This window comes from Anopheles maculipalpis, chromosome 3RL, assembly GCF_943734695.1.
Source record: "Anopheles maculipalpis chromosome 3RL, idAnoMacuDA_375_x, whole genome shotgun sequence".
Classification (NCBI taxonomy): Eukaryota; Metazoa; Arthropoda; class Insecta; order Diptera; family Culicidae; genus Anopheles; species Anopheles maculipalpis.
The window spans coordinates 45,200,106-45,221,460 of NC_064872.1; the positions used below are offsets into that span (position 1 = coordinate 45,200,106).

At 42.6% G+C, this 21,355-nt stretch overlaps 2 protein-coding genes across 2 annotated transcripts; one reads left to right on the plus strand and one right to left on the minus strand.

The window, feature by feature from the left end:
• Positions 1-11,209: 11,209 nt before the first annotated feature.
• On the minus strand, positions 11,210-12,415 carry LOC126560662 (uncharacterized). The gene has a single exon (XM_050216620.1). It carries the CDS (start codon positions 12,413-12,415, stop codon positions 11,210-11,212), a length of 1,206 nt encoding a protein of 401 aa, XP_050072577.1.
• A 7,081-nt stretch (positions 12,416-19,496) lies between these two features.
• Positions 19,497-20,269, plus strand: LOC126565374 (uncharacterized). The gene is made up of 2 exons (XM_050222543.1): positions 19,497-19,696; positions 19,798-20,269. Exons 1-2 carry the CDS (start codon positions 19,497-19,499, stop codon positions 20,267-20,269), a joined length of 672 nt encoding a protein of 223 aa, XP_050078500.1.
• Positions 20,270-21,355: the final 1,086 nt, after the last annotated feature.

Below are 21,355 nucleotides of genomic sequence, written 5' to 3' on the forward strand. Positions count from 1 at the left end.
TTCAGGGCTGCCGAGTTGTTCAATGGAAAGAGAATTATAAATGCAAAAGTAAAACTCCAGCAAACTTTTTTGAAAATTAATTTCAAACTTCCAAATGTCGTTGATTTCTTGGTGCAAAAAGCTATATGAATGTTTTTTTTTTTGTTACACATTCTATTGCTTTGCTTGTACAGCAAATTTATGCAGCCTTTAACTCTCAAACCATCAGTTGTATTATATAAAAATATTTTTGAAAAATTGGAATATTGCATATTACTGATATCAAATAGTTGTAAATGTCACAAAGCGCACAAAGAACAGAGTTTCAAATGTTGAAACAATGTTCGTTAAGAGCAGTGATGTCAAACTCATCTTGGCTTGCGGGACGGTTTGCTAACAACTATGATCTTACGGGCCAACCCTAGAAATATCACTTCTGTGTAGCGAAACCTGTCTAACTATCTTCATTACGTGGCATCCAACCTGGACATTTTTCGTGATTTAAAATAAGAGTTACACATGGCATTTCTGCAGCTAGTAGTATGCATCGTTTGAAGTTGTTGAAGTTGAATCATCACCGACGAAGATTCAACTCCTTCATTACTGCAATAGTTTTAACACACACTAAACAAACAGCATTTTGTTCTGTAAATAAGTAGGATAGTGTCCATTCGCTATTAGAAACTCGACACTCGGTTGAGTTTTGATTTTGATCTCTGATTTTGTTCACTTGTGCCAAATGCGCCACTCAGTTTTGGCTTCTGTACGTTCTATATTCCTTCTATATTAGATTCATGAGAAATCTCAAAGCAACAAATGTTACATATGAACACTACAGAAAAAATATGAAATCAGTCGTAACGATATACGAAAAAAATCGTTAGCCAACTTCATTTTCGGGAAATTTGAAACACAGAAGCAGCACATTATCACCTTAAATGCATGGTGGCAGCAGTGATTTTTAAGGAAAATAAAGACATACCATGGAAAAGGTTTTGGAGGCCTAAAACAGAATCGAACAAAATATTCAAGTTGCGCCGATTTAGGTTCTCGGAATAAATATCACACATGCGACGGTGAGAAACTCAACAGTTTTTTGGATTTTAAGAGGGATTCAAGAGCACACAATAAATACAAATGATTGTTCAATTTTCTCGGCCCGACTTCAATCCAATCTATCCGGAATCGATGTTCTCGTCATTCCTTTGAGGGTCCGCGGGCCGTATGTTTGACATCTCTGGTTAAGAGGATAAGATGCAATGCTATCGTATCCTTGTGAATATATGTGTCATTTTTTTCCTATTTTGTGGGCGCAGCTCTATAAATCCACTCCACTTTTTAAACAACACATACACAACGCACTACGCATGTCGGTAGGGCCACAATGTAAAAGAACCTTTTCTTGTCCTTTAACGAAATGGAAACTTTATGTGATTGATTGTGCAGAAAAGGTGGGTGCGTTCTAATTAGAACCATGGCACGGATGGCGACGGTCAACCAACTAATGTGCCACACCTCCACACCACAACGTTTGTTGCGGCACTGTCCATGGTTTTTTTTTTTTTCGATGGGTGACCACGTGTCATGCCGCGCCCTCTAAGCGCCAACAAACTAGGTGGAGTGACGGTGGAACGCGACAAAAATCAATATTATGGCGCACTACTGTTTGATACATTGACACGTCAGCAGTGTGAGCTCATATGCCATTTGTAGCCCTATTTATCAAGCCTATATAAGCAGCCATTCCTGGCAGGAACGACCAGAGAATACATCTAGCTGCTGCCGTCATGGCCGTAAATAGATGCTTGTGGAGTGGATCGATCAAGAAGCCGAGTCACGTCACGTTCACAAGCCGGTTAACAGCTCGTCCGTAGCTTGTGGCCGGTTAATGTACTCTGGTGTCGCTATCTGGGCCCGATTTTGTACGAGTAACCGCGGCATGTGTTGGCCGTTGATAGTAGCAGTGTATAGCAGTTACTACCGTGACCGAGAAGCAGCCATGAATCGCACACTAGAACAGGTTTTCTTTGTCTTGTCTGTAGGACCTCTTGAGTCGCGTCGTATGTCAATGTGCGGCACTCGCACCCGGGGCTCTAACTTAACTCGAGCACAGCAAAACATGATCACAACCGCATGCAGCTTCCTTTGTAGCTTTCCGCTCGGCGAGCGATCGTACGGCCCACGAGCAAAAGGAATGGTGGTAGCGACTGCTGCCACTGTTGGCAACCTTGTAACCTTGAAATACATCTACCATTAGCCGTCTTCTTAGAGGACGGTCCGGGGGGGGGTCTATTTAGTTTCCGTGACGTCAGCCGTCGAAACCTTGGTTGGAGAGGAAGGGCGACCGCGGTGCAGTTGTGTGGCATTATGTCATTAATGCTGGAGGTACTGTGCGATGGGTCATGAGAAACTTGAACCCGATCGGTGACACGAAAATTTCCACGCTTTTAGACACACTCACGCTGCAACTGCTTCGGAGGTGGTAAACGGATGTGTAACGGTTCTACCGACTTCCTACGTGTGTCTCAAAGACGCATGGCGTACCAATCGTTGCCACCACCATCATCGATGAGCGAAGTTCAACATGCTGGAGAAAGGCAATGACCTTCGAGTGGAGGCTTCATTAAGTGGTACACCGTGCGGGGTATACCCTTTGGCCCCACGTGTTTCTCTTCTGTCGATGATCGGCTTGTAGTGCGCTGGAATTGCCTCGAGGGATCGATAGATCATTGAGTCTAATTTTGGTACACACCATCGTGACGATCACCTCATGGAGCATGCTGGAGGGGCATCTTACTCAGATTAGTTTGATCACCTCAGTGTGGTCTGAGGAGGCTGGAGCCCGCTCTTCGATGGTGGATTCTTCCTACTGGCGAACGCCATTTGATGCATGCTTATAACTTACAGACCGAACGAAGGCACGACTTCGCGCGAGAAGGCATTGGGTAAGATGGTTAAGTTTTTTTAAGGCTCAGTGTAGCTATGCTTCACGAAGTAGAAGAACCTCTTCCTTATGTCGGCCAATCGTTCAGTTCGGTCGCAATTCAGACTCGGACGATGGGGCTCTTGCTGCCGCCGACAACCGCTGAAGGTTACTTTGGTTTAATGACATTTTCGAAATGAGCGCATGGTTTCTTAACATTGACCTTCAATCGATGCGGTGGTACACCTTCTCGTGCCTTTGGCGATTACCGTATTTTTAGCAAAAGCACCACAAACAATCGCAAAGCACACGTACACTGTCCTGGCCATTGGGCCCCGGAATCGGAGAAGGATATTTTTTTCACTCGTTTCGCTTTGCTTTATGTTCAGTATTTATACTTGTCTGTGGTACTCCTTTATGCTCCGTTGGAGGATTTTGGTGCGCAGTTAAAAAGTCAATTCCTTTAATGAGTTTATGCTGCCATGGGCATTCAAGTGTTAGTGCTATGCTCTTATACCAGGGCTGCGGTGCAAATCATGCAGGAAGCAGCGACGCTCAGATGGAAAAATATATGGCCAATAATTATGATTCGTTCCATGCGAAATGCATTGACGAAAGGAACGACATAAAATGGAAGAAAAAAAGACACGAGTACGAACGGATGCGGAGGCACATTGATTGCTTTAAAATTATTATTACCAAACGTGTTTTACCCTTTTTCTCCGATAAAATGATAAAGTGCAGAAAATTAACTTGAAGACATAGTTCATTTTAAGAGATCTTTCGGCACCGCTTCATGGCTCTGGCACAACAACAATTAGCCAAATGTATTTTCAAGACAGTTGTAACAAACAATTCTTTCGTCTTTCGGTCTTTCGGTTAGAAAAACATGTTGTAGTAAAACCTCCAAACAGCATCATTCAGTCACATTTCTCCAATAATGCACTACACCGTTTCTATCAGTCCACCTTGACCGTGAAGACTTGTAGGTCTATTTCATTTGTTCCACGTTGCTTTTAGATATGTTCTTCATTCTATTTGCTGCTTCTATTTGTAGCTCTAAATAAATTGTAGCGATTGTCATGGGAAATGGTGTTTTTCTACACCATCTTAAGCCTTTTTCTTACAGCAAAGGACAGTACACATGTGTGAAGCATTATTTAGTGTAAAGTGCAAATATTATTGAAAGTGTAATATTACAACGATTCGCTAAAAATAGCCCAATAGCAGTCGTGTTCTGCAATGGTTAGTTATGCATTTCTAAAAATGACCTGACACACTCACACAGACTAGATGTTATGCTACAATCCCCGAGGTGCCATCGACCTTAACCGAAAGATCAACTGATCGCATGCCAAATCCGAATGCGTCATCCCATCTCATGCCTTCTCCATCCGTTCTGTCACCCCAAAAGCACACCCACGCAAACAATGCACCTGGAAAAATGAATGGAAATGGAGGAATTCTAACTGTTTCTTGCGCAAATAATAACACAATTCTTGAGAGCGGGCGCGACTTCCGAGTGCACAGTAGAAAATGTGATCAGCTCCGAAAAGCGTTGCGCGTGGCCAACCTGGCAGCGCGATCCAGTTGATCCAGCACTGAATGGTGGGAGTAAATCTTAAACTGTGGGAATCTTAAGCGAAAGCACCGCCCCCTCCCAACCCGGGCTCTAGATCTTTCAACCAGCAGTGCAGTTAGAAGCGTTCTTGCTAGCGACATGCACCAACCTGCAAAAACTGAGATACTAACTGAGGGTGTTGCTCCAGTATTCTTGGAGGTTCTGCCTCCGCCCTCCCTGCTCTTCACTGAACGAAACAATTCAATCTTCTCCCGCGAACGCGGGAATGTGGTAGTGGGAGCCCTTGATTTGAGATGTTTGTAATTTTTAGTATCTTCATGCTTATGCTCACCTTTCCTTCAATTTTCATCTGGCAGAAGTGGCAGAGTTCTGGTTCGGTGCATTTTCAAAATTCTCGTCACCCCTTTTTTTTATGCTGAACATAACTGGCCTGTCCATGGGTAGGGTATTAACAGACAAATCAACACTGGTCACATTTCTTCTAAACGTCAAGAATTGGTCAAGGAAGTGAATGACCCACAAGACCTCGTTTGTGGGCTGGTCTTCTATTCATTCCACATTAATGTCGAGCTGGCCTTTCCAAAATATACACACAACCACCGGTTACTTAATCCATCAGGCATGTATGTCGTTAAATATTAGCCCAAAATAGTTCAGTGTCGAGGTTTCGGCTTCATTACAGAAAACTTGTTTGTGGACACAACGAGCTTTAATTGAGTGTCGAACATTTTAATTTTGTAAAGGACTATTTTAGATAGTAAATATAGTCTCCACCGAGTAATAATCTTATGTTTCACAAAATAACTTGTCTTATTAAATAATTGTTTAGCTTAACTTTAGCTAAGAAAATGGTCTGGCAATGGTTATAAACTCACAGAATGAGCTACAGGCGGTGCATGAAAAGGTAATAAATTTGGAAAAGGGAACGGTAAAGTTATTTATAGGCAATGTTGCTTATGCACGATTACCTCCGCAATACAAATCACACTAGTGAATGGTTAAGCAATTGACTCAGTATTGACGGAGTTTCGATAAACCGAAAGGTTCAATAGGATCGTATCGCAACTAACCAGTTAGACCGGAATTGCCATCGAAATAAAGAAAAGAAGAAAAAAATCCTACAGCAACGAAAAACAACTAAAACCATTCACTACACTGGAGGTGACATTATCAACGTTCGACAGACAACAATCTCCATTCGCCGGTCTGATATCAAACCTGCGTTTACGGGATGTCGAACATAGAACCTTTCTAAATCGGAAAAGGGAATGGTGTGTATCCGAAAAAAAAATGTCCTAGACTTCCGTTTCAGACGAATTTGAAGGCGAATGCAGCCTAACGCTGGTGTCATTGCTCGTTGGCATGCCACTAGTTGCAAGGGAAATGTATGGGATTTGACAGATAAGGTTGAACGTCAAACGTCAAATCCCATACATTTCTCTTGCAACTAGTGGCATGCCACCTAGCAATGACACCAGCATAATGCTTCCAAACCCTTCCGATTTAGAATGCAAACCAACGAAGAAAAAAATTTCCTTCAAACATTGGATGGTGTTATTTTACAAATTTTGATTTCAATTTACGTGCAACAACGGTTTTGTGAAGTTCAACGGGGCTTTTGTATGTGTGTTTTTGATTTCGATTTGACAATCAACCATTAAACTACCGACGTAGAACGATTTTCAGACACTTACTCAACCGCAATCGCGGATGGAGTGGGTGGTTAGGTCAATTCGGATGCGATGACAGGCGCGGCAAAAAAAAAAACAACGGCTAGATCAATCCATGGACACGTTTCTAGCGCAATATTCATCCCATCCCTGAATGTGGAGGCTAACCACCCCCTCATGAACGACCCTTGAGAGAAAGTCACCGGAGCGAGAAGAAAATTCTTTTCTTTTACCTCCAATGTACTCTACCCAACCCCACCCACTTGTCTGAGGAACGGGGGAAGGTGGGTCTTATTTTCTTCAGCATTACGAACGATCCTCATCTCAATTGGCTGACACTGAAAGGGTGCACGGGGCTGGAAAACTCACACAATTTTCATTTCAATAGACGAAAAACCGTTCGTTTTCCATCGTTGTCGTTAGCTATTTGGAGGCAGTACCGCTTGCAGGATCGCACGCCGTCCACCCCACGCTGTAGTGGTAGTAGAAGCTTCTATTGCCCGCTCCACTATCAGCTCCATATCTCTACCGGCCACCCTGGGATCGTTCGCCATGGGAAATGAGCATCGGTGGCGCGTGAGCCACTTATTGTTAAGATTCTCGCGGAAGTTACGGTCACGGATGGCGCTTCGTGAGATTTATTTACCCGTTGGTGAGGGGGGGAAACTGCAAGAGATGGTGGTAGTGGTGCTGGACAAACCGGTCATTATCATTATCATTACGGGGTTGCAAATCTATGACGCACGCTACCATGTTTGCTGCCGAAACCTAAACTTTATGCGAGATGCAGTAAACTGCTAACCATTGATAGCATGATTGTCGTCCAAGCAATGGTTAGGAGCATAAAATTGCATCCACAATCACAGCTCGATAACAGCAAGTGTTTCGTCTATTATGGTAGTTGGGGTGAGAACGCTAAAGACTAGTGTATCTTTAGTGTACTTCATGGCTTTACTTTTTCTTGATTGAGTACCAATTTTCCTGGCCATGGGCTCTTTTCATATTGACTCACTGCCCTTACTACGGGCGGTTATGCAGCTGAACATTCGTGAATAGAGCGATAAGTAGCTAAACCAACTCTTTAAGGTAACAACCAAGAATCTGATCACTTAAATGGTCACCATGTTTGATTGATTCACATACGTAAGATTAAAGTGCTTTGAAACAGTTTTACACATTTCGGTTAATGTTGTAGCCTGTCACAGTGATATAAGTTTCTATTCCACATCAACAACAACGATGCACTGTGATGTTCATGTAGGTACTACCCTGAAAGCGGTTTCCTCACATCTGCTCTTACCTACCCTTTCATATCATTCGCCCATAGAATTCTCCAGTCGATCAACCTTGGTAACGTGATCATATTACGTTTGTATTTCCGCTCGTTGTGTTTGGCGGCAATTTCGCACATGACTACCGTTTACAATTTTTTCACATCACCTGCTCTGCCTTCCTACCTCAACCAGCATTCAAAGTGATCGCACTCAGCTGCTCAGCGTGCATAAACGCATCGTCATCTACATTCAGTTGCATAATAATCCGTTGACCACATGGCCACCAAAGCACGCTCACACCACACTCCCATATGTGCTTCTGTGACCTCGACTAAACTTATGGTGTGACATGCGGTGATCATGCAAAAAAAAAGTGTGCCTCCTGTGCCTGCCGCCACCCATATTATCTCTCTTTTTAGAGCTAGACCAACTTAACGTGTTACTTCCCAGCTGTAACAGATTCATGGCCAAATTTTCACGCTAAGTACCGTTGTTGTGCTGCATGATCTTACCAGTTTGGGATCTTTTGTGTGTTTTTACGGTTTTTAATTTCTCACTCTTCTTAATTCTTTTTGATTTGTAATGTTGCAGTTTAAATGCGCATATAAATGCACTTACCCTTGCAAGATCATCGATCGTAAGATATGTGGTCAGTTAGGTTTGTGTAGTGGTATGGGTAACAACAAATACGTTCATAGTCTCATACTTCTTCTTCTTCTTGGCTTAAGGTCATGCCGACCATCAATCAAAATGGGCTTACTGAGACTACCGATACCTCGTAGTTGGAAAGTCAGTCCTCACACTACCGAGGGACGGTCCCGAATGGGACTTGAACCCCGGCCCTGCCGTTTGAAGACCGGCGCCTCTGTCGCCTACACCACCGTCCGGCTGGACGGTTACTGGTTATTCTCACTATTTAAAATACCACTCTTATTTCGTATGCAGCCAACCGAAGATTATAAATGGGTTTGTTTTTGTTACCCATTATGATGCTTTATCAAGTGGTACCGCAGTCTAATTGAAATTCAATCACTGTTAAAATTTTATGATGCAGATCATCGATTTTTCGGAACAGAACGATTCTTATTTCTTTGTTATTCCGTTTGTATACGCCAGTGAAATTGACGAGATATGAATTTAGTATGCAAGTGTATGCCACGCCATGTCGCAATCTGCAATGTTCTATTCGATTGCGATTGATAATTATATTCAAATAATAACAGAATATACGATTTTACGTTAACTACATCGCTTATAGAATAACTTGGTACATTTGAATCGAGAGAAGACGTTTTTGAGCATGTTCTGTCTGTCAATTTTTTACTTTATGCTATATGTGACAATTTAATGCATCATATACGTATGATCAAATAATATGATTAATTAAACATATTAGGCCTGATTATCTCTTACAAACGGAGAAGTCTCAAGACAAGCTTGTCAATATTAATGGAAAATAAATTTGCATTATGAAACCACTCTTGTGACAGACAAGTTTCGTTAAGCATTTTTTTTCGTTAAACCTTCAAAATCAATCTGTCAAAGTGATGAGACCTACAAAAACAAAAGTGTAAACAAAACGATCTTGTTGAGAAGATACTTTGCGTTGTAGTTGGTTTTTGGGATATCAAAATGATTTTTTTTCGAATCATGTGAGCGATGATAGCAACAGTGCTGATAAAAGAACGGAAGATCTTACTAAACAACGTCAGCTGCTTCGTAGTATGTTCGATCCTTTGGAACTTACTAATTACGCGTGAGTTTAACCTGTGAAACTTTTTTGTAAAACCTTTTTGATATGTTCTCGATGTAGTTCTTTTCAGATTTAAGAAAAATTTTCGTGTATCGAAGGAAATTTTCCTCGATATTCTTAATGAGATTGAGCCAAAGCCGCCTGTAAGGGCAAAAGGATTCACGCCAAAAGAAATGTTGGTTGCTACGCTGTGGTTTCTTGCGGAGGGGAGTTACTAAAATGGAACCGGAAAAGATTTCAATATAGCAATTGCTCATCCAACTTTATTCGTGGCATTTAACAAGTGTTTAAATATTTTGGAAGAAATGTTGCCGCCCAAAAAACATTTAATTAGAAATGGAACCAAATGAGCAGCAAGATGCCCGACGATACTTTATTTCCCGTTCTTTTCAGGAAGATCCTTTCTCAAGTAAAATACACACATTTTGATTGGATCTGCACAAGAAAACGAACTGGAAACACAGAGAAACGAGTGAGTTTGGCACCTTTCCGTTTCGAATAGCTGACGGAAAACAGTTTGACAAATATGAGTCTCCGTGTTAGAGAATACAAATTCTTGGCAGTTTACTTGTAAGTTTGACTTTCGTTAAGTTTTTTTTTTAGCAGATAACACAAACGGCTGTCATAATTCGAATCTTTCGTTTTTGACAACTTGTCTTGACAATTTGTATATGATAATTTGGCCTATTGCACGGTAAAGCGAATTGTTACTAGAAAAGTTAATGCAACTACCATGAGGGAATTAGTATTAAAACTGAATGAAATCCAAATACAATAATTTTCTTGAAATTAAAGAACATGAAAAGGACCCTTAATTTTATGCTTCACACATTCGTTATTGTCACACCGAGCTGAGCACGCGAACATCAAGTTCAACACCATGCTTCTTGCAAATTCTTCAACATTCTCCTTACTCCTTATGAGAAAAACAAAAATTATCATGTTGTCGCAAATCGTGAAACAACAATAATATGTTTAAGAAAAAGTGCGCTTGCGCAATAAGGCAATTTTCATTGAACTTAGATGAACTTTAACAGCAGCCCTTCCTGTGATGTGATGTTTATGAATTTTGCTCACAAATTTCACGCAAGCCTTGTTCTAATTCAGATACTATCGTAACATTACCAAAATTTTCCAACCGGGTTCAAGGCGTTGAAACATTCAAAACAGGGAATATAAACTTCATGCAGCCATTTCCTCATGCGTTCTCATTCTGGTACAAGCACCTAACGAGTGGTGTTCCGTCTACCCCGTAGTATACACATACCGACTCAATGTCGAATGTGCAGTAGTCTACGACGCCGGGGAAAATCGATCGAACGAATACATAGCGAAAGAAGCATTGAAAACACGTGGTTTCTATTTTTGCACAGACGCAGCGTTCCGAACTCCAAAGAAGTGTATCTCCTTCTCTCTTTTTCTTTTCACGTTTGCTTTTTCTCTCTTTCTTTCCATCTCTCTCTCGCTCTCGCTCTATTTCTATCTATCTCTCCTTCATGCTGTTTGACGATCCTTTTATAAAAGCTTTGTCTCACGTACAGCAAGTGGATTTATATTCTAACGCTCATCAACCCCGCGTGACGACGGGGGAGTATTTTGCGAAGTCATGTGTGCAGACAAACCTGGAGTTTTCCGTCCCTGAAGTGCCGGATCCCAGCGTAGACAACAAAGGGAAAACTTCGGCAACGAGCCAGGTGACTCTTGCCGAACAAAGATGAACCCGGCATGGCAACGTGTATCACAAGGACTGTTGACAATGCGCGACTTTATGGATGTTCGAAATCAGGAAACTTTGAAGATTTGAAGATTTATTTACATTTTTCCGTCTCGTTCTGTATCAGCATCAGAATGCTTATTGAGTACCGCAACGCTGCAGCTAGAAACCATGAACAAAACAACTATTTCTTGGTTGTCTAAAAAAATATGATCCGACAACATGAAACGATCCATTCGGATGGAACGCGTGCAAACCGCGAAGTACAGAAAAAGGGTTCCGCAACCAATGTAACCGCAAGCCCCAAACGAGTTTTAATTGTCGTTTGAAATTGGTGCGTAAACGAATGGCTGCACTAACCTGTCATTAATGATGGCATCCAAGGAGCACGTTGACGGCGGTGGCAACCCTGATGGTGGTAGAGCCGTCCGCCCCGGCGATACTAGTGGTCCTGAGCCCGCGCTGTGGTTTACAGCAAAGGCTAACTGTTGGGGTGCAGGCAGCGGCGTTAGCAACGGCACATAGACAAACAGGAACGGTGTTAAAGGATTGCTATTGGCAATCGACGGGCTCCTGCCAGTTGTCGCGTTGATCGGTTTTGGCAGCGTGGCCCCAGCTGGTGTAGCGACTGACACCACTTTTGTGGGTGGCGATTGTTCCGTGCGATATTGGCCTCGACGCGTGTTTTGATGCCGCTTATGCTGGGTTGGCTGTTTTTCACTGTGTCTAAGATCGAAGTGGATGAACGGATGGAAATAGCCACCTTCTCCAGCACTCGACATCAATTGGTAGAATGCCTGGAAAAGAACATTCTGGAGAGGACAGATCGTTGATGTTTGTATGGCGGCGGTACGCATATTGGTACGATTTTTCCACCAATGGGCATTGTGCTGATCGGTCGCTTCCCACACCCGATACCAGTTGTACAAAAGTTGAGCTTGCATGGAAGCTACCATGCACTGCTGTTCGTCCAGATGCAGGCGTTTCACGTGCTCGAGCCAATGGTTGTAGCTGTGGAACGCTTTTGGCAAACGATCATGTACACTTACGAAATGCTGTTTCGAATGTGAATAAACAGTTCGATCAACAGCTGCAGAGGTAGTAGCATTAGTATTCATTGCTGAGGCTGCAGAACCAGATGCGAATTGCTGCCGTGTCATCATACCGATACGGTTTCGGTTCGTCGGTTGTTGGGAAGACTGCAACGATCCCGACATGAATGCAGGCGTTTGCAATTGCTGCTGTTTGTTATGGTGCTGATGTTGCTGCTGTTGCTGCATAAACAGTAACATTGCTTGCAGCTGTTGAACACGCTTTAATTCATCGCACAGCGATGAAGAATCACTGATAAAACTAGTCGGTTGATAAAAATGTTGCTGTGTCGTGTAAAAAACTCTTTTTACTAAGCGAGCTCGCACACCATCCTGTTGCAAGAAGGAACCCTTATCGAGCACGTGGTTCATCGTGGATTGGATCGTGGATTCACCGGTGTTTTTGTACAATCTGTCAGCCTTCACCATTGTTTCGTCGCGCTTGATAATATGTCTAATAGTTTAAACTACGAATAAACACGGTACACTTGGCAGAAAGCGGGCGAATCACACGCACACACAGAGGAAAGTGTCCGGATGATGCACAGAGAAGGATCGTTTCAGTCTTATGCTCTCCACTACCGAAAGCGATGCAAAACACTGCTTTCGCGAACACGGTTCGAGTCGAATTCAAGGATAATGTCGTCTATGTTACCGCCCGTACCGACCGAGCGGCATCGGAGCATTCTCAACATAAACCGTAACCGTCCATGTGTTCTTCCCAATGCTTCACCGAACCCATCCCGTCGAGCTGGTCAACGTCAACACGACCATCAGTATCCGTACACCAGTCGCCGTGCGTCGTCATCTTCGCCGCCGTCTGTTGGTTTGGTGTGCATGCGATTCTTTCGTTATACTGCAAAAAGCTACTAATAACAACAATGGCGGAAAAGGTTCCTCTCCAGACTCAGACGACGTCACTGCCACCATGCCCATTAACCGTTGCCACACTGCTGCTGGCTCGTATCCTGGCAGCTACGACGGCGGAATCTGCACAGCTGAAATGCGCACACAGGATCGATGGTGTTGTTGCCACTACTAGAGCGGCACATGGTCTTTCGTTTCACTCCCAACGGACAAGGCGAAATTATCTTCCATTTCATTCCGATATGCAGCAGGTTATATGTGTGCAGGATGAAAATAAGTGCATTGATGTTGAACTTTTTTTTTACTTACTCGCCGGGCTACCAACCACTATGTACTTTCAGTTCTTATTTGAAGATAACACTGTACCTTCATGCCAGTTCCCGATGAAGCAAACACCGGTTAGGATTATACATATCTATTCGAAAACATAGCATTACTGATGACAATTTAAAAAGCTCCATTACGTGTTTGTTTGCTTAAAAATAAGGATTAACTAATAGTGTCACAAAATTGCTGTTCATTTGAGTTTAGTAATAAAGCAATCATAAAATTTTCGAGTAATTTGGTAAATTTTTTCCTACGAGTATTGCACGTAATTTAACAGCTTTTTACGAGTTGATCTCAAGAGACGTCTTTCGAATAGTCAATTCCAAATACCAACACAAGCCGGGAGAGAGAAAGAGGGAAGGAGATAAATTAAGAGAGGCTTCGATTTATTCGATATAAAATCTTTGAAGAAACTGTACCCAGCACGGAGTATCGTAGTTCGTTTAATTTTCTCTTCACTATCAAAGAAAAGATAGCATTTCGCATTTCGTTCCGTGTCGCATTTTCCGTACTCTTAGCCGCGGGGGTGGCTTCTTCCGTTTCCCAACACCTTCGGCAGACAGAAACCACCCAGGACGCGTCTACTTATGTATAGTGTGTTATGTGTATTGACTTCTTTGCATTTCAACCAAACACATTCCTCTTCGGCCAGCAGCACCGAAAAGGTCGTTGAATCGTCTATCGGTCGGGAAAGCAGCTACCGTCTCGAAAGAATCGATCGTGTTTGGGTTTCAAATATGTTTTTTTCTTCTTCTTTGTAATGTTTGATGAAAGCTTGAAACCGTTTACCAGACAGTTTCAGATCGTTTGCAGCGTTTTGCAGACAACAAAGCACTGAAGATGAAGATACCAACTGCAACTTTGTTGGTAGCCTTACGCATTTCTGATTAGCTTTTGGTAAGCTAGAATACGGAATAGCCGTACGTACCTGTTATGTTCGTTGATAAGTTAGAAGTGATTGACGGAATGTTGAGTTTGTAGCTATCATCGCTTGTATTACGTTCGTGAAGGCATATCTGAAATACACAATAAATTATAGACGATAAACATTAAAATATTGAAGAATGATCATTAGCATGCATGAAATCCTTATATCGAGTGTGGTAGACTGAACTCATTAAAGTTTGTGTGGTTTGTAACTTCAATCATGCTAATAGGCAGCAACAAAAAGAATTTCCACCCGAAGCGTTTCAATTCACACCTTCCTCTCTTCATACTGCAGCTAGTCATTCGTCTCTTGTAGCAAAAAAGCATTCGGAAGGATTTGTTTATTCGATGCCATAAACATGGTGTCAAAAATAATTACTACATGCAGCTACCTGGCAACCTGGTTGCAGGTGTTTTCGTTTCATTTTAACAAACAAACACAATCAAATGCATCCAATCGTAGCAATTTCCGGTACTGCATCCGTAGCTATCAAAACGACCCTGTTACTCAAATCAAGTGCCATAATCGTAGCGACAACAATAATGCCGGCACCAAATGCTTTTCAACAAAATGCAAAATGCATTAACGCTTCTCAGTATGCAAAACAATTAGAAATGGTGCAATGTCGAATGCCAAGCTTCGCTGTGGCGAGTCCATTTTCTCAACGCATCACCGACCAGTCCAGTCCTTCTGCCACGGGGCGTCGGTCGTTCAGCAAGCATTCTAGGCGATCTTTGGCTTTGCTGCTACACTGAAAAGGCTTTCACGACCCGCCAAACTAGTGTCCTTTTTCAGTGCTAATCAATGTTGCATAAAATGAAATAATGCCATCGTTACAATTCACTGATTTTCACGCACTCGTGAATACGATGTCCTGTGGTGTGGTGGGTCCAAAAATGTGTGCCGCCAGGGACGTACCTCGTACCTTGCCGTGCACCGTCCCACCGCCGGGTGACGAAAATTGTGGAGAAAGTATAGCTTTCCAGTCCAGTGCACCATTTATCCTGCTGTACCGTTTTGGTTGCATTAGCGTTTCCCGTGTGTGTGGTACACTGGAACCGAAGGTTCGTTGCCTCACCCCACTCACCAACCCCCCACACCTGGACGGCCAACGAACGGGTGCTTGCTGGGGCTGGAATAGTTGTTTAGTACTTCAAAACATCGCACTTCCCCTGATAAAAAAAATAATAATAATACACTCAAAAACGAGCACAGTTCATATTGTTTGACGCGTTTTTGCCATGACACCCGCATCATTCAAACACGCACACATCGTGTCGGTACGAATCGACAGTTCACCCGTAGCCAGAACTTCCGTATTTAATTGCGTGTGAGAGGTTCAAAGTACTTCTATATTTGTAAATTATTAGTCTACAAATATTAAAGATATAGATACATTTGTTGTTAAACTATTTCTTACAAATGTTTAATTATTTCAGTTCTATATCTTTCATTCCTTTACTGATCCTTTGCCAACTGCAAAGGAAATGCAAAACGCTGAGCGAAACTTGCAAAGCTGTTCGGGTACGACATGCAGTCGCTATAATTTGCAACACCTCCACTAATTGTATATTATGTTTTATAGCTACGTCTGTGGACTATAACTTTTTTGAATAATACTATTTGCTAAAGCATGAATTAACATAACAAACGAACAGCAGTGAATGGGGATTACAAAAGGAAAAATGAAGGCATAACTTCACTGCACTGTTGCATCTACCAGACGCTGATGGTCTCCTCTCTTTGTGCACCGCATGAAATGTTCACCTTGACACACATAGACGCCATTGTCGCAAAATGCACGAGGAGAAAAAGTTCACGACGTACCCTTGTCCCGGCGGCAGCAGCATTGACCCGGGGGGCGGGTATTGGTAAATAGGGTAAAGATGGTGCGTGTCTCTTTTTCCACACGGTAGACGATGACGGCGCTCAAAGAGCAGAAGCGTTGACTTCCTTCTTCTGCTGAGAATTACTTTAACCCACTGGTTCCCCTCGCCAGGTACTAGCGAAGGTGCTGTGCATGTGCATGCAATGATTGCTTAAGATGCATGGGAGTGTCTCATACCAGAGACTTCCGATACTCCCATCCCCTGGATGCTATCGAAATCTGAAGACACTCGTGTGTCCAAAAATCCATCCATCCCTGGCCTTGATCTCTCATTGTCGTGGTACCATGTAGCTATGCTCTATGTTTGTTGACATTTTATCTGATAATTGCCTTACTTATCGTGCTTAAATGATGTTCTTCCTGCATCAACTTCACGCGTAGGCCCTCTACCCTCACTTAGCTCACTTGATATTTTCATCCCAAGATATTTTCTCTGACCTTATGAACTGTTATTTATATCTTCCAAAACGCACGTTAAGCGATGTGTGGGTTAGCACCTTTTTGCAAAATGTCAAACCGTTACATTGATATATTTAATACAGCTATTTCGTGTACCGAACGCGTAACACGGCGCACAACAATTAATGAACTAACCGCACAAGTAGGTTCATGATATGTTAACAAATCCTTTTGCACCAAGTCTCGTCTTACATTCCAAGGTCTACCGTGAAGCGTATGTACAAAAGGAAAATACAGTTTCGTACCCTAAGAAGGTCAACCATCGCGGCAAACAGTACACTCACCGGTGAAGGTCGCTCGGGCCAGTTTTTGGGTCGTTCAACGTCATAAATGTTTATCGTTCACTTTCACCTGGAATCTGAGCGCGTAAGAATAATGTTACACGCAGCATTTAATCCAGTGCACGGTACACCACCCCCGTTGTTGGCCGGCAGTGGGTCGAAGGACACCCGGAGCAAACGGTACACGAGCAAGAAATGTTTTCTCCATCTTCACCATGGAGTGTCGTTTGTAGGTAAATGAGCCGCTAATTCCAATTGCCAACATGTCGGTTTGGATTTACTTTATATTCGTCTAAAACCTTGCACCAGTCGACCGGATAACGACGATTACGGTGATTTTCATAAATCCAAGGCAAAGACTAGGTCGATTGGAAATCTACCAATTTACTCAAACAACACACTCGCCTTCATTGTAACCGACTGTATACTCAAACCATTTGTGGTGGCTCCAGTTTATTTATATATTTTCAATTTCCATATCACAAGCCCCTGGACAGCTTTTGGGTACAAACAATTCAGGTCAATCGGGAGAAGAAAAAAATCATCTCCAACCAGGTAATGGTGTTTAGACTTTCATTGGATATGACCCTATATCGTTAACGACCAAATTTGACCGAAATCACTCGAGTCGATTTGAATATTGTTCGGGAGAGATTGGTGCGATTTGTTCGTTCTGTACATATCTGCACTATTTTATTAGTAACAATTATTTCAGACGATCGTTTGATGAATTGGTGATCGTTTTTGAAAGAATTGAACATAACAGTTTGATCGATTACTTGCACATTGTATTTTCGAATCAATTCGGTTGTGAAGTTAATTAAAGAAATTGCCAAAATATTTATAATACTTATCACATAAGCAACAACCAAATGAGCATGAAAATTTCTGCTCTGAACGTTTGATAAGCTTGATCTTCTCTTCTCCACTCTTTCTTGTAAGGCGGACATTAAGTAGCTGAAGTCTTGGACAACTCGAGGTCAAAACACGGTTCCTTCAGGTCAATATCGAACGAGTAGCAGTATCGCAACCCGATCAGGGCACGTTTGACATTGGAAACGGAAACAATCGATTAAGGAAACGAATCCAACCGACACGACCAAGCCGGGCCTGCGACTCTGAATGGAAAGTCTCACGACACGTAAGGAGCCTGCAAGCAACAGAGAACTAGGGCATTTCATAACCTTCCCAATCACCCCCTCCCCCATCCGGTCCCTTTATCACCACCCACTGAAGCACGACCATCCGCTCAGTGCTCCCGAAAAGGTCCGGAACTTGCACGAAGCTTACGGGTCCAGGAAAATTGTAAGTGACTTCTGTATCGTGGCGTCTCGCCAACGGCGTGTCCTTCCGAACTCGATTCACACTACCACAAGAAGGTTATCCGTTCCGTTGGGAAACTCACTGTTCGTTGCTCGACTGTGGGCTGCAAAACCGTTTCTGGTGAATGGGTTTTTGCATGGTTCACTAAGCTTGGCCAGATACCCGATTCGAGTGGGACTCGATATTCGCCTCGGATTGAGTACTATAATTACCTCTCTTTCTCTGTCTCGATCTCCCTTGTCGGCATCCGTTTAGCCCTTCGCACGTATTTGTGGTGAGAAAAGATCAATAATGCCCTCGACGACAACTCGCAATCCGAAAGTAGGCGATTAATCATTGCAAACCAAGGTTTTGAACTGATTTACGGTAGTTTTTTTCTGCGCAAGTAAGAAGATGTAGTGCAACAATAGTGTGTAATTGCGCATTTTTTATTTAAAACACTTATAAAATAGAACCCCTATTGCGCATCCTGATATCGAGAACAGAATGTGCGAAGAAAGATGTTCGGAGCCTTGCTGGAGTGAATTATTCTTCATGCACAACGATTTGACAGTCATAATGTTTTCAAATTAAAAGATTCATATAAGAATATAAGGATTTAGCCGTAGAGATTTCGTCAAAACTTACGAACATTTCGAAAAAGAAGACAAGAGTTATAGTTATATGCCGCAGGAGTGGGCATATCGATAGTCGACCATAGAAGAGAAGTACGCGTTATAAACGAACGGCACGACACACATTAGTGCATGTGTGCACGTGTTAGAATCGATCTCTTTTTGTGCTAATAACCGACGTATAAACACCTCAACGAGCCTCGGCTCATCAAATTATATTGCTTGCTTAAATTTTCATCTAGAAGAGAAAACGACGCATCATTAACCCTATTTGAAAAGCGGGGATAATAACGACAGAATTGAGTAGCTTTTCTGTAGTAATGTGTTGATTTGACAATCATGACCTTCCTTTGGACTGTTTAACCGATCAGCATCGTTATTTCCTGTCTAAGAAGAAAAGGTTTGAATGGTCATGTTCTGCTGAAGATCGCTTTGTGCATGTGCGTATAAAATATTAGAAATAAAAATATCTTGACCCTCTGCGATTAATTGTTTTCCTACCCCCCGAACTGTCAAGTGTAGATGACAGCCGTTAATGTGTGTATGTGTCCGTGACAAGAGTACGAGACGTGCGAACGTGTTTTACCGCCAATATATATATTTTCCATTATCGGCAATATCTGAACTCCCTGTTTAGGATTCTGCTCCCAACATAAAAAACTTACACTTCCAAAAAAAAAATCTTCAGTTTATCCATCTCAAGATGCATTTAGAGTACAGCACGTAAGCAACCAATGAATAAATGAAATTAAAACACCAGCGTTGCTTTCCAAGTAGGCGTGGATAATGCTCTCAAGACCGATATGCAAAATTATCGTTCAAGATGCGCAAGAATTCTAGTGATTGTAAACTTTTAAACGAAATTCTTGTCCGTCAACGGCGGATACGGCGAAACAGCTTATCGCGTTCGGCATTCAGAACGATTACCAAAGGATTGTATGTGATTGTTCCAAAAACAGCCTCACAACGTTTATCCCGCCGAAAGAAACAGTTCCAAAAAGCGGTTGACATTTTCGTGCACAGGTGAGATCATCATCATGACGCGTTGATACGCAGGCTGATGGCCGCAAATTTGCTAATTTTGTAAATCTCTAACCGCAACCTGTTTTTGCGTTTGTTTCCAGTTCTTGCAAATTCGATCGGGTGAATGAACCGCAACGAAGCAGAGCAGCGATGAACCGATCACACAAGCTTGTAGACAGAATGATATCTACATTTTTGAACCTTCCTCGCTCATACCAATGTTGCTACCTTGCCTGCGCTGATATGATGGACTTCCAAAACCGGGTGACTGTATGTTCAGATCCGTTTTTGCTATTTTTACAAGATTTCATACAAGAATGCAATGAAATGAACGCTTTGGAGAAGAAACAAATTCAACCCGTCAGAGAATCCCAAGCACCGAACTTTTCAGAGGACGATTTGGATGATGATGAAATCGACGATCCTATTCTTGTTGAGCTCCCCGGGAAAGAACAAATTTTATCGATGGCGAAACATGCATGGGACGTACTTTCGGATGCAGCAAGGGAACCGTACCGCTTCCGAGCAATAATGGCAGCATTCTTTCCTATTAATATGGACCAAGCATTCTGAACGCTCGATCGTTCACTTGCAGGTTTCAATATCTAAAGCAGTAGGATTCCTTTAAAATCAGAACTACATTTCTTTAACAAAGTAAATTTTCCAAAAACGCTTCCAAATCACACACGTTGCAGCATGGAAAAGGTTTGCAGATGTTTCAAACAACTTTTTGTAGAATTTAAGTGTCATGGCTTCAAATTAAAAAAGTTTGTGTTTAACTACACTAGAGCAAATTGACGAAAAGTAATTGTGAATTACTCTTACCTTAGATTCCGGGTGCAAGCTGTTCTTTCGTTTAGTTGGTATTTTTGACTAGAGTAGTCTGTGGAAGAAAAAAAACAAACAGTCTTGTAAGGACGACAATAAATTGGTTACAGATTTCCATTAGTTTACTCTTCCGTCAATCCGCTTTGCTAAGCCGATGCGTTTGAGAAACCAATGGAGAAACAGCATAGGACAAAAAGGGTCGATATGTATGGCCAGGATTAATGGAACGGACTAGAGAATGACTGCTACGCCATGAACGACTGCAGGCCAAATATGATAAAATGTGGGCAAGTGGAATCGATTGGTCGTGCGCCAGGGCTCGCGGAATGACTAATGCGTGTACGATATTTTCCCCCGAAATGCTCGAGTGTGCACTGAGCCACGAATGGAAAACATGGTCGTATCCTGGTTCGTCGAGCTGAGGATTGCACACATTGAAAGCCAAACTGCGCAAACAAAAAACTAGACCAGAGTGCACGAGTGCGGAACGTGCCTGTTTTCGAGGAGTTCATGCCCTGGAACGGACCCGTTGGCTCTGTGCTAGGCCACGGTAAGCTTAAGCCAAGCGAAACTGAACACTATGGTACACGCGAGCGCGCATCACAAATATCCGTGCCCGCCATCGTGTCTCTGCAAGGACGAAAGGAGATTTCCCTTGGCACGAGAAAGACAAAAAAAACACACACACACACACACCAATGCAACGTGCAATATGGTGCGTTCGGCCCGAGATGCAGGAAAAATACACAGCCCCCGAAATGTTGTGTTCCGTTCTGCACAACCATTGCATTTGAATGGAATGTTGAACCCCTTACTGCCTGCACGCCGGCC

Excerpts from the sequence above, each read along its gene's own strand:
- LOC126560662 (XM_050216620.1), bottom strand. The coding sequence starts at position 12,415 with ATGGTGAAGGCTGACAGATTGTACAAAAACACCGGTGAATCCACGATC.
- LOC126565374 (XM_050222543.1), top strand. The coding sequence starts at position 19,497 with ATGCGCAAGAATTCTAGTGATTGTAAACTTTTAAACGAAATTCTTGTC. Across the intron at positions 19,697-19,797 it reads GTTGACATTTTCGTGCACAG|TTCTTGCAAATTCGATCGGG; the intron begins GTGAGATCATCA and ends GTTTGTTTCCAG.